Source organism: Mixophyes fleayi, chromosome 4 (assembly GCF_038048845.1).
Source record: "Mixophyes fleayi isolate aMixFle1 chromosome 4, aMixFle1.hap1, whole genome shotgun sequence".
NCBI lineage: Eukaryota > Metazoa > Chordata > Amphibia > Anura > Limnodynastidae > Mixophyes > Mixophyes fleayi.
The window spans coordinates 164,255,475-164,270,070 of record NC_134405.1 but is presented as its reverse complement, the minus strand read 5'-3'; the positions used below and the strand labels follow the sequence as shown (position 1 = coordinate 164,270,070).

General features: G+C 37.4%; 1 protein-coding gene across 4 annotated transcripts in view; it reads left to right on the top strand.

The window, feature by feature from the left end:
• RELN (reelin) overlaps positions 1 to 14,596 on the top strand; it is a 447,264-nt gene that overhangs the window by 331,310 nt on the left and 101,358 nt on the right. For all 4 annotated transcript variants that reach the window (XM_075208761.1, XM_075208759.1, XM_075208760.1 and 1 more), the window contains exons 25-28: positions 1,088 to 1,293; positions 1,654 to 1,825; positions 4,168 to 4,368; positions 12,060 to 12,295. In XM_075208761.1, the coding sequence (XP_075064862.1) occupies positions 1,088 to 1,293; positions 1,654 to 1,825; positions 4,168 to 4,368; positions 12,060 to 12,295 (815 nt within the window). The remainder of the gene's footprint in view (positions 1 to 1,087; positions 1,294 to 1,653; positions 1,826 to 4,167; positions 4,369 to 12,059; positions 12,296 to 14,596) is intronic.

Below are 14,596 nucleotides of genomic sequence, written 5' to 3'. Positions count from 1 at the left end.
TGTTTCAAACTAAACTGTCACCTGAAACTTGGGTTTTAGGGACCTCTGCAGGCATGTGTGATATAAAGTACTAATAAGAATGTTTGAAAAGTGTTTAAGCATGCACTATTTGGTGAGTAAATTTCCCCATGGGGCATGAACATAATGCTTTCTTTGTGTTTCTTTTTGTAGTCAGAATATATTAACTATAATTGTACTGTTATAGTATTTTTACAAACATTATGCCAGTATTGGTAGAACATAAAGGTCTCTTTGCATAGTGCAGTACTAGAAGAGAACCTTTATAGACCACAAAGATGTCACTTCTAAGAGACAGATCTGTCTGATCTTCAAACCTCATACATAACAAATCCTCTGAGCAACTTTCATTTAAGGCCAATGAAATGTATTATACTCTGCCAAAAAAATCATTCCCAGCTGTATAAACCAAACATGTGGTGGCAGAATATCTGGGACTTTCCCCTAAAGGGGTCTGAAAGCCACAACGTGACATGCATAAATTCAATGCATTACACCTAGAAAGGTGCACAGGCTCTGGGACACAGAATATATGTCTTTGTGTGGCATTTAAACAGATATTATCAATTATGCTGTTGTGTTTTTATAAATAAGCAGCATCTTTCTCATACATATATACTGACATTGCCTACAGATAGGATCCAATAGGAATGGTGGATGATCGTCATTATCATTTATTTATGTAGCGCCAATAATTCTGCAGCACTGTACAGAGGATACTTGTCACTCGCGTTAGTCCTGCTCCATTGGAGCTAACAGTCTATATCCCCAACAAACACACACACGCAATCACAGATATACACACACAGACTAAGGTCAATTTGAAAACAGCTAACTAACCTACAAGTAGGTGTTTTGGTTTTTTTGGAGTGTGGGAAGAAACCCACGCACTCACGGGGAGAACTTCGGAAACAAACTTATGGAATGTTCATGTAATGTTAAGATTCCCATATACATCATTGGTTCTAGGGCGCGTAGATGGGTAGTTAGTGCTTGATGTACTGGTTCTGAATAAATTGATTGAATAAACTTTTTTAGTAACACTTATCATACCTTCTTTTTATTAAAGGATGGCAGAAGACAGCTAGTTAGCTGGGACATGGACACTACATGGGTAGATTTTATACAGTTCTATATACAAATTGGAGGAGACAGCCCATCCTGTAATAAGCCAGACAGCAGAGAGGAAGGAGTGTTATTGCAGTATAGTAACAATGGGGGCATCAACTGGCATCTACTGGCAGAAATGTACTTTTCTGACTTCACCAAATCTAAGTAAGTACAACTAAGATTTGTTTATCGCCTGACTTAATATGAGATTATCCAAAACAGATTTAACAAACCAAATGTTCAGTTGATTTCTTTGTGATCACTAATACTGTGATATATTTTATGTTGTTTATTCGTTACTGAGATAAAAGCCTCAAGATATACTGTTTCAGCTGTAAACATAGAAGTGGACATACTGTAAAGTAAACCCACCACAGTCTATATTGGGACATGTATGCTAGACTGTGGTGGGTTTACTTTACAGTATGTCCACTTCTATAATGTTTCTAATTTGTATTACATATTTGCATGGTATGTGTGCCTTTTAAATTGCCTTATATAATAAAACAGTGTGTCTTCTATTAGGTTTGTATATCTTGAGCTTCCTAATGCAGCAAGAACTCCATGTACTCGATTCCGTTGGTGGCAGCCAGTGTTTTCAGGAGAAGGATACGATCAGTGGGCTGTTGATGATCTCATCATTCTGTCAGAAAACCAAAAGCAGATTATTCCTGTCGCTTTCCCAACATTACCACAAGTAAGTCACATTCATATTGTTTATATTCCATTTTGATCGCTGATTATACCACACACATTTTCACTATCGGTTTTCCCATCCAAACTTGGTCATGATGTACTATTGCAGAACTGTCTTCTTCTAGTTATACAGTTATGTAGAATTTTTTCTCTAGGCTCTTTGCTACTAGTTTTTGTAAATATGCTTTATAATTTAGTAATTAGATACCAGTATATGAGAATTTAAACTAACCTGATACGCATGATTAGAAAAGACAGCTGCGTTCAGTATATACTTGGCCTGGCTAACATATGTGTGAAGTGCTCTACTTTTTATGTTTGTCTGCTGAAATGGCAGTTTAGAAGAGCTTACATTTGTCAGTATGGAAAGAAACAATTATCATGTAAATTTATTATGCAAGACTGAGATTTCCTCTGCCAAATGGAATCCTGTTTCTGCTGCATTTGTATAGGTTAAAGACACTTATTTAAAGGATTACATTGCCCAAAAGTAAGAACATTTACATGTACCTTCCACACTCATACGGAACTGTTGGGTTCCATGATGGGTCTAAGAGCTCGTACACAGGCGCTGAAAACAACACTTCATCAAGCATGAGGAAACCTTGGGCTTTCACCTCACTTTTAACAGAGCTACAAATAGTGTTCATTAATGCTTCTGAAAGCTTTCCTACAGTATAGTGAACTATGTAAATAAGGAGCATACTTATAGAAAACCATTGTATTTTACCTCAAATTAACTCTTCCGAATAGGATCATGACTAGAAATTGGAGGCAATATAGCAACATTTTTAAGTGGCCCCAACGTTTCAAGGATTTGACAACCACCCTTTTGCCCTCCCCATTATCATCGTTCCCGTCTGCTCTGAGGAGAATTTAAGAGAAAACACGTGCTAAATGCGTAAAATGTGTATATGAGGCCTCCACTCTCCTCTTCTTACAAAACTTGTTTGAAACCTAGTGAAGCAGATGTTGATGCTCTCCCCCTTGGACATCCCACTCAGTTGAATGGAAAGTCCACAGAGAAGGTGCATCAACATCAGCTGCAAGATAGAGTGGAATGGAGTGCTGCATGTATCTCCATGGAGTAGTTGTTACTAAAAATATGTTTGTTTTTTATTTTTATCATCAAGCTTCACCTAAACCTAATGTTTTTGGCTGGAGTAAAAGAGTTTGATCTTTCAAGTGTAAATCTGCAAAGACACATAGATTCTAGACTCAGGTGTGCTGAACATTTCTCCTTATTGTGACAGTAGAATCAGTCAGTATACATAGTCATTATGGAGTAGCAATGCTGCAAATACAAAGAGAATGACCTTATATAGAACAAATATGTTATTATAAAAGGAAACTACAAGAGGGAGGTCACAAGTAGTTGTAGATATAAACACCCCCTGGGAGATTCATACCTGTCTTTTTAATTTTGTGCAAAGAGGATTGTAGTGGGGAAGACAACAAGGAAAGCATTATGAGGAGAAAAGTAGGTATATGGTACAGGGGAGAACACTAGAAAACCGCTCAGGACAGGGAGAGTTGTTACATTAAAATGAAGTTTTCACGGTGTTATGGAAAGTAGGTTTAGTACTACTCACCATACCAGAGTTATATTCCATCGAGATAACATACTTTTTTACTAACCTCTTTGTCTGTTTTACCCAGTTTGTTTATTAGTTTACTATGTTTGTCCCCAATTGTAAAGCGCTATGGAATATGTTGACGCTATATAAATAAATGATGATGATGATGACAGGTGGCATCAGTTTCAATATGAGTGGAAATAGGAAAATGTTGGGGGTGGGCTCATGTGCATTGTCGCTTTGGTTGTGTTGTTGTAAAACCGATCTTAATGTGAAACTTTTTAAACTCCCAATCTTAGATGTGTTCTTGATAAGATAGGTCATCTATAAAACAAGTAGAATGCACAATCTAATCTATTAAAACAAGAAGAATAGTATAATTCAGGTCTATCATTAAAAAGTGAGTTGTTAATCCTTAAACCTATAAAATACTAATATAGATAGATAGATAGATAGATAGATAGATAGATAGATGCTGTTTTTCGTAGGGTAGGTACATGGAATATATCTGCATTTACCCAAAATGTGCTGTATTTTCATAAATCACAGTCATGCAATCTGGATAGTGGGGGCTGTTGTCCTTAATAGTTGCATACTATAGACATATTTTAACAATATGTTATTTGAGTGTGTTTTCCTGTGGGTTTCTAAAATGCAATTTATTCTCAAGAAACCAGATATACAAGCATTTGCTATAGAGATGTGAGTGATAAAACTGCCACAATGAAATCTATGTGCATTTATCTGGAATTTTCTTTCTTCTTAGAATTTTTATGAGAAACCTGCCTTTGACTACCCAATGAACCAGCTGAGTGTTTGGCTAATGTTAGCTAATGAAGGGATGGTTAAAAATGAAAGCTTCTGCTCTGTCACACCTTCTGCTATGATATTTGGAAAGTCAGATGGTGATCGATTTGCTGTGACTCGGGACCTAACTTTGAAACCAGGATATGTGCTGCAGTTCAAGGTATTTTTAAACGTCTCTGCTGTTGCATTGATAGTGTAATATTGTAATTGCATTAGGATACACATTGCCAAATATGTGCCTAGTACAGCATGTAAGGTTTCTTGTTACATGTCTACATTACTCAAGCCTATCACATTACCACAATGTTGCACGTTTTGTCCTGGTACAGATTCTGGAGTGCTATTTTAGTAATCACTGTTAAAGCTTACTGTAGTTGTAGTGATGCTAGTCCAGTTGTAATATCCAGCCTAGAGACCTCAAAAACATTTTGGTTGCTTAAACTTGGAGGAGGAACTCTGGACTCCTTTGTATATTTTTTGTTAACAGGATAGTGTATATGTTTTTATAAGTGCTTGACTCCCATAGGTGCAGGGGGTGCAGCTGCTATGTGGCCCACCTTCCCTGTCCAAGCCCCATATATATATGTGCGTTTTTCATTGGCCGGTACATTGTGCCCCTACCAATATTTTTCCTATGGAACTCACAAATGTCCCTTTGTTTTTATAAGTCCCATCCCAAGTGCTAATGTTATATATTCTACTAATTAAAAGCCAGTCACTATTATGGAAAAAAATAAGAGTCAGATGCAAAGCTCCTGCTCGGTGGTAAATTTGACCATTAATTCGAAAACAATAAGGACCGTAACCAGGTGGCAGGGAAATATTAGCACCAATAGACTCAAATGCTAAAGCACTGTTAATGAATCTTATGTTGTCAAACAAATTTTTTGAATGTTCATGCTGTCCTTTCATTAAGTGTTCAATAACAGGGGCTGACCTTATTGCACCCAAATTGACTTTACCTCTGTGCAGCATTGATTGAATAGTTTGTCAGATGGCTGCTCAGCCGCAAAATACTTAGCATGGCAAAATTCACAAATACTGTTCATGGGACCAATGTTATGAGCATTAATATTTGTTTCATCAACATTACAGGCATCAAGATTGGCATGGCATCTTGTTCCCTGACTTTGAAGGCGTTAACGTGATATTACCTCTGTTCTGGTCGCTCTAATCAAATCTAAGCAGTAGGAATAGTCAAGTACACAAAAGAATTTTTTGCAAACATTTTATTACATTTGTTTGTGTGTTTTGTGTGTATATTTATAAAGGTGAGGAGCAGCTTTAGACTATATATATATATATATATATATATATATATATATATATATATATATAAAATCTACTATATAAATGCCTAGTGGCGTGTGTGAAAGAAAAAAAAACAAGCTGCAGCGCCACCTGCTGGGCAGAGTTATACACTGACCTATATATTTCTTGAAGGAGAAGTGACAGTTGGGGGTGGTTGCCGGGGGTGACAGTGGGGAGTTTTTAACACCTTAAGTAGCTTGATGAAGGATGTGGCGATGAAGATGAAGGATGAGTTGATGGAGAAAAATAATGAGGTGGTGACATGTGGACAAAACCACGTTAAAAAAGGGCGCTTGCGTCGGGAAGTAACGCTCTTCCCCTGAGGAGGCCTGGGCTAGGCCCAAATGCATGACAAGAGCCTTTTTAACACCTTAAGTAGCTTGATTTGACTAGAATGCATGAGTATCATGCACGGGTTAACTTGTATGTATGTATGTATGTATGTATATATATATATATATATATATATATATATATATATATTATACTAATAACTGATGGAAAGCTTATCATATAAAATGATCTGCTAGTTCACATAAAACAATCACTATAGTGATAAAGTATACTAGTGCTTGCATATAATAAGGAGTTGATTATATCCACACTTTGACACTGGACATTATAAAGGTTATTAAAACTTTTACCTGTGGCCCCCAGTTCATCCCTGCTTTATGCCTTTCCAATACTTGTCTCTACTTTATGCCCTGTCTGCCCCAATTCTTATGCTTTATACCCAGCTGAGATTCTCCTGCAGCCCCAGCTCTTTTACTGATATTACCAGTAATATGCAGCATTTTGAAGGTTAGAGGGCCGCACAAGTTGCAGAACACTGGTTTATATGGTAAATACTGCCTTGAACATTGTTCTGTAAGTGCAGTAATGTAACGCACAACATGCTACACTTGGCACAAGTCCATTCCCCCATTTCATATACTTTACACACAGTCAGTAGAAGCATGATATTTCATGTAACATGGCCTCGTCCCCATTTTTGTTACTAGGTGCAAAAATGCAGTAAAAAATAGATTATTTTTTTTTGCGCAGAATATGTTGTGACTGTTGTACTGTATGTGTATAGCAAAATAAACTTTGTCCATAAGTATTCAGTTTTACATGTGACTTGACCTGAGAAGGCTTTCTGTAGTAACTTATATATCCCACACCAGCACAATATGTCAGTATTCTGCTCCATGCCTGTGTAAATGACTCAGGAACTCCTTTTATAAATGTTAGACCAAAAGCAACCTATTATGCGCCAAACTGATCAGTGATATCTCCGGCTAATCCACTGATAGCTCAGAGCCCATGTTCCCATGGCACATTTTGCTGAAAGCTGACAGAGAAGATCATTCGTCAAACTAGTTCACTATACGCATCATACAAAATTAGACTATATATATATTGAATATATATGCTGAATTTGTATTGTTTATGTTTTTAATGTTTTCAATGTTACCCAATTTCCTCCCATGCTTTGAAAACATTTCAAAATATGAATCTGAAATTGTGTTTTATTTGGTTAGACAAGCTGTTATTTCTAAACCCTGATCAATTTTTTATTGAGTTTATAATGAATTCCCATTTGTGGATTTCCAGGGGTAGACAGCAATGTAATTTTAATGAGCTAGCCACCAGTACATGGTCCTTACATAATTGGTGAATAGAGATTATGAATAATTTACTAGTGGAATTATTAAAGAGATCAGATGTTTACAGGGGAGCCTTCAAAGATCATTTCCTCCGTTCTAAAAATAGGATAGCGAGCTGGGAATCTGGGGCGGATCTAGACTTTTTCTTTTAGGGGGAGTGATTCTATCAATATCGTATGGTAGCACACAAAAGAGTAACTAGGTATTCTTGTGCCCTGGGCAAGGTTGAGTGATTGCTCCCTACTACACTATGAGGCACATACATTTATGTATTTTAGGATACAAGTCACAATTTCTGGTTTAGCATATTATGCACACATATAATAAGTAGGGCAAATTGGGACAATCACATGAAATAATTATTCCTTTTTTTTTTTTTTAAATGAACACAGTGTTCATACAATGTATAGATACACATGCATGGAGTTATAGTGTGTGTGTGTGTGTGTGTGTGTGTGTGTGTATGTATGTGTATATATATATATATATATATATATATATATATATACACACACAAGTTAACCCGTGCATGATACTCATGCATTCTAGTCAATTCAAGCTACTTAGGGTGTTAAAAAGGTTCTTGTCTGCATTTGGGCCATAGCCCAGGCCTCCTCAGGGGAAGAGCGTTACTTCCCGACGCAAGCGCCCTTTTTTAACGTGGTTTTGTCCACATGTCACCACCTCATCATTTTTCTCCATCACCTCATCCTTCATCTTTATCGCCACATCTATCCAGATGTCTATCCAGACACAGGGATCTCTCTCAGCGGTCCTGAGTATCACACTCCTCTCGCTCTGTCACCCCTGGCAACCACCAACCACTCCCCACTGTCACCCCCGGCAACCACCAACCACTCCCAACTGTCACTTCTCCTTCAAGAAATATATATATATTTTTTTTAAATCTTTATAAACACTTTTAACAATTAACAAATTAAATTAAAAACATCTTAGTATACCAAATTTCAGCCCTTTGAGGTTTTTTCCCCACACACACTAAGAATTTAGAAGGTCAGTGTATAACTCCGCCCAGCAGGTGGCACTGCAGCAAATTTCAGCCCTTTCTGAGTTTTTTTTCCCACACACACTAAGAATTTAGTAGGTCAGTGTATAACTTCGCCCAGCAGGTGGCGCTGCAGCTTGTTTTTTTTTTTTCACACACAGACACACGCCACTAGTCTTTTATATAGTAGATATATAATATTTACATATATTCAATTACTTTTTAAAGTACACAAGCACAATAATTACAGCATTAAAAATCCATTTTAAATAACTTCAAATGGTTTAACTTACCAACAAAGCTTAATGGGTCTCTGGGTGCTAGTTGGAACTTCTACCGTCTTCCATCTGTCTGAAGATGGGTACACTGCTGAGGAGCATGGGGCAAAATATGGAAAAGTTTTTGAAAATAATTTTACATACGGAAGGAGAGGCATGCCATGCCACATACACCCTCCTCTCCACGAGACGGTTATTTAGGCTGTAGGCTGCAACAAGAATATGCCTTGTAGTCATGCCCAGTCCTATACTTAACTGTATGGAGTTTGTATGTCCTCCCAGTGTTAGCGTGGGTTTCCTCCAGGTGCTCCGGTTTCCTCCCACACTCCAAAAACATACTAGTAGGTTAATTGGCTGCTATTAAATTGCCCTTAGTCTCTCTCAGTCTGTTTGTGTGTGTATAATAGGGGTTTTAGATTGTAAGCTCCAATGGTGCAGGGACTGATGTGAATGAGGTCTCTGTACAGCGCTGCAGAATTAGTGGCACTATATAAATAAATTGATGATGATACATAAGCCACTAAGCCTGGCTACCTGTGTGAGCTATGCTAAAGGAGGGGTAGCAATAGCCACTCTAAGTAGCTATGCTGAGCTAACGTAAAAAAGCTTTGAGAAAAATGTCCCTAAAACAGACGAACATCATAATTTATATATAATATGTGGGTCTGACTGGTAGAAATGTTGCAGGCAATATTTGACATTTACCACTGTTTAATATTTTATTTTATCACAAAAGGTGAGATACCCAGCTGCCAAGGTCTGCTTTAAGTAAGATCTGCAGGGTATTTGCTCCAAGTCAATGCTGTATAGGTGTCCCATAGGCCACGATTTTTTAGTTCCACTATAATTGTCTTATTACCTTATTTGTCCTCTAGAATCTTATATTTTTAGCAATGATTTTGTTTGAACCTGAATTTTAATGACAGTAAATGTCATTAAAATTAATGGAGCTACATTTTATGTAAGCTCAGCCATGATGTGTACATCTAGAAAGATTGTTATATGACTATGCATTGGTTTCCTGGGATACAGTATACAAAATATTGCAGAGTATTCAGATAATTCTAGAGTATACCCACACACATATTGATCAAATTATAGGAATTCAAACATATTGACCACACACTTCCCTACCACTGCCAGTTCAGCTGATTATTATTATTATTATTATCATTTATTTGTTAGGCGCCACAAGGTATCCGCAGCGCCGCACACAGTACTAACAGTAGACTATACAGGGTGAAACCATACAGAACAATGAACAAAAAGTACCAATACTTTAGAAACTCCGGCCAGTCATATGCAGTAAAGACGGAGCGGAAGAACAGGTATGGAGACAGGAGGGGAGGGGGCCCTGCTCAGGGCCCTCTTAACAACTTCTTGGGCCCCCGGGCACAGCAGTGCACGGGGGCCCCTATATAAACATATATATATATATATATATATATATATATATAAAAAAAAAAGATTATATATATGGGCCCTGCAGCCCAGGGGGGCCCCCCTGGGCTGAAGGGCCCCCGGGCACCTGCCCATTGTGCCCAATGGGAAAGTCGGCCCTGGCCCTGCTCATACGAGCTTACATTCTAAGGGAGGGTAAACAGACCAGGCACAAGAGGAGCCAGTTGAGGCAAGAGGAGAGAAGGGAGGACGAGCTAAAGGGAGGAGATGGGGGTTAAGTAGATGGTTGGTAGGCTTTGAGGAAGAGGTGAGTTTTGAGTGCACATTTGAAGGAGCACAGAGTAGGAGAGAGACGGATGGAACGAGGGAGGTCGTTCCAGAGAAGGGGGACTGCACGGGAAAAGTCTTGGATTCTGGAGTGGGAAGAGGTGATAAGAGTGGAGGAGAGGCGGCGGTCGTTGGCCAAGCGCAGGGAGCGGGCCAACAACCTCCGGGCCGGTCCCATAGTGGGCTACCTTGGGCTTGGTCACTGGGCCACCTGCAATTTTTTCCTTTAAATTGCTGCTAATATGCTGCTGAGTCAAGTCTTGCTAGCCGTCCCCTGAGAATGGCGCCACACAGTGTATATAGCTGACATTGTGCCATCAACAGCAATGGTCGACAAGGGTTGTAGAACTCCATCTAGCAGTACATTTTATGGAAAATGCATTTCCATCTTTCCGCTGATGCTTGAGTGTGTATATGTATGTAGAAATATAATACAATATATATATATATATATATATATATATATATATATATATATATATTATGCAACATTGAATTACAGAAAAGACTGCAGAGCATACTTGCAAAGTGTTAGCATTTAAAGAGTTTTGTTTAACCAATGAATCTATTGCAAGGTTTTCTAGTTCCATAAGTGTTAAACAGTCCTGTGAAGATCATCAACACCTCTCACATTAACACATTCTCTGTGCAGCTTGTGACATAGCATCTGGGCAGGTGTTATCACTCAGAAAGATTCTCAACAGAGACTAGATAAAGAAGTAATTCATCATTTATATTTTTTTAAACCTTCAGCATGTTCCAGATTCAACCTTGAAGTAGACATCTCATTGAGAAATATGTGCAAAACCTCTCATTATATGTGCTAGATTCAACAGCCAAAATAACTGCAGCACGAAAAAAATTCTCACTGATCAGTGTATTTTATGACTAATAGTTAATTGAATCACACAGAGAACAAAAAGAGCTACAAGGTCCAAAACAGATATTTCCTGGTGTTAGGACTTTTCCATATATAGAAAAAGCTCAACATGTTTTTTATTTTTTTCTTCTGTTATTTCTGCATTTTTACAATTTTAGCATTTTTTAAATTGAATAACATACCTCAGAGGTATGAGTCCTTGCTTTTGTGGTTGTTGTTTGACTAACTTATTTGAATCTTAGTTTTAATTTAATAATTTTATTTGGGTTTCTGCAACAAAATGTAAACAAAATTTCAACATTCTAAGGAAAGATGTACAGAGAGTGGTGGAACAATCATGGTGCAGGAGGTTAAGCTGCTAAGGGGCCCGATGCGAGTCCTCCCGGGGCCCTCACATTATCTCCCTATGCTACCACTCTGCTCTGATTGGTAGTATCAGAGATAATATGGGGCCCCCACTTGTGCGCAGATGATACCCCCTCTCTTTGAAGAAGCCCCAGCTTTTGTCTATTTCAGTCACTTCTCATAAACAACAGTATTATCTCCTAAACACACATGTGTAGTTTATGGTAATCACATGACAATGAGCAAAGTGAACATCATTAATAGTTGCTTGAATCGCAACTCTAACGAAACATCAGCAAAATGATGGGTCTTCTTACAGCCCAGTGTTAAAAAAAACACATCACTTTTATTGGATATTTGAACCCTAACATTACTTATGAATATTAATCACCATTGCTAACATTTTGTCACTGTTTTGAACATATGTCACTGTTTAGTACATTGTGATAACGTATCCATTTTATGTTTTAAAATATAGATCCAGGAACACTCGTTGCCCATGTATCAATTTGGTTGAGGTTTGCATAGTACAGGATATGAATCTATGTTTTATCAATAGCATCAGTTATTTCATCTATGTCACCTACAAAAAAAAATGTCTAACCAAATGACAAAAAAGGTATAACCATTGACTACATATGTTATATGTTTCAGTTGAATTTAGGTTGCACTAAGGAGTTCAGCAATGTGGCCCCCGTCTTCCTTCAGTACTCTCATGATGCAGGTTTGTCTTGGTCTCTGGTGAGGGAGGGATGTTATCCAGCATCCCCAGGAATCAAAGACTGTGAAGGAAGTTCCCGGGAATTGGGTGAACCAACTTCTTACTACCAAGGAGACAGTGAAGCATGGACAAGAATAACAATTGTAATACCAAGATCACTTGCTTCCAGGTAGGTTTTGGAATAGTGTCATAATTGGGTTATATATACAATGTTTATGTTTTAAAATATAATGGTAACTTATACAAAGCACATAAAATAATGTTTGTGGACACTCTATTGACAACATGTTAGTGTATGTGTTAATTAGTGGTTAGCATTACACTGCATTTACAAATGACCAGGATTGCACATAGCAGAATGGTTTCTGAAATATATTGTATAAAATGCTACTGACACTTTGCCCGCTAGTTATTTCATAAATGTCACATAAATCATTTCAAAATAATATTAACTAGGAATATTATTATACACTGCTAAGATTTTGTCCCTTTTATCTATTTCAGTCACTTCTCTTAAACAACATAATTGTCTCCTAAACACACCCAGAATTACTTTTATCTATTGTAGCATTCTGCATATTGAGGGCATCATGAATAGTTTGATGCACCTTCCGTCTAATACGCAGACGTTAATTACATCACTATCATTCGTAATTTGCACTAGTGATCGAGCACCTGCAAGTTTCCCACCTCCTAACAGGGTCATGTGCGTCCGAGTTTCAGTATACATAAGATACCTTTGCTCCAACGTGCTCTTACACGCCCACTCCTTCAGCCATAAGGGTTGCAAAGCAGCCATAAGTGCAAGATGCGACTCTACATATGGCCGCAACAGTAACTACTGATTTGTGGTTATGCGCAAGTAAAATTGCGTTTCACGGACTGAAAACTCTATATGTGTCCAACTGTACATAAGCCCCTGATTTTTTTATGGCAGTAATTACTAAACATTAGAAAACACCACTTTGTGGTTACGGTATAAATAACTGTTCTAATATCTCTATGATCTGAATTTGATAAAGGCGAGGTAAGAATTTGAGTGAGTCTGACATTGCTCACAAATAGGGTGAATTGTAGATGTGTAAATATGCACCTGCACACTTATGGTTTTACAATAGTATTTCGGGTTAAACGCATCTAGATAAGTGCAACCATAAATTTAGCATATAGATGCATCCGAATCATCAACAACTCGAAATTTTGTGATATGTAGATGCACAGAATTGATGCTAGCTAAGGAACATATTTCAAAAAAAATATGGAGCTCAAAATTAGACCTATAAGGGACATGTTTAACTTGCGTCCGCACACCATAATTTAACTGCACCTCATCCACCTCTCCAAATGCAAAGGGGTTTAAGTGTCGGATAAGTGCAACTTGAAAATTGTGCGCATACAAAGTGTGATTACTTTTATGTGAGGCACTGAATTTCTCCATGCAATTGCACTACGTGCAATGCTAAACTCCCATGGTTTAAATGTTGCGTTGTCTTCACTGTTTAAACTTGTCCTAGCCATTAAAACAAAATATAGTTGTAATTAATTCTAAATCATGTTCGTTTTAAAGTGCCTGCTTCATAAATATTTTATGAAAAATATGCATTTTTGTGCACACTATTTAGTTGCATATAAAAGGGGAAAATGATTTATTTTAACAGAGAAGGATAAGTTGTTCTTGACTTCTGTTGTATCTATACTTTAAAGTTTGTTGTTTCAAGATGTCTGTGAGATCATAATTTTACCATCAAACTAATGGATAGAAATTGGCAATTGGATGTTTTTTTATTAAGTTTGATATTGTGTATGCTTTTGTATTCTAAGCATAGATAGTGCAAGCCTCTACATGCCCTGCACATGTAATGTATACTCGGACACCACCTTTGCAGTATTTCAGCTGTGTATGGGGTACAAAAAAAGCTACAAGAGAGCGCTGCTTACTTCTCTGGTGTTCCATTTTCATTAAATCGAATGGTTCCTTCAAATGTGCTGATAATTTGGCCAACATTTAGCTGTCGCTAGATTGGCAAAAGTAAGGGAAGGCTCTTTATTTCAAGTCTAACATTTATGTATTTAAAATTTTTTATTGCATTGACACCAAACTTTGTTTACCATGTATGCCTAGGATGAGCAAAGGATCCTGCATAGAATGTAGTAGTTATCGCCATCTGAGATGATTTTAAAAGCGATGACTTTTACTTTGTAATAAAAGATGTAAGTCCTGAGGGCAATATTGAGAATGCGTTAAAATTTGTTCTATATCACCCACCTCCTTCTAACTTATTTAAATATGTTCCGTGCATAGCAAAATATTTTTTTTGTTATTTTCCACATAGGCCAGTGCATTGAAACTTGCTACAATACTGCACTAATTCATCCATTATCCAGGTTAAAAAACAGCAGTTATCTTTCACAACAGAACAAGAAACAGCATAAACAGCATAAGAGCTCGCACTGCTAATTACAAATGACT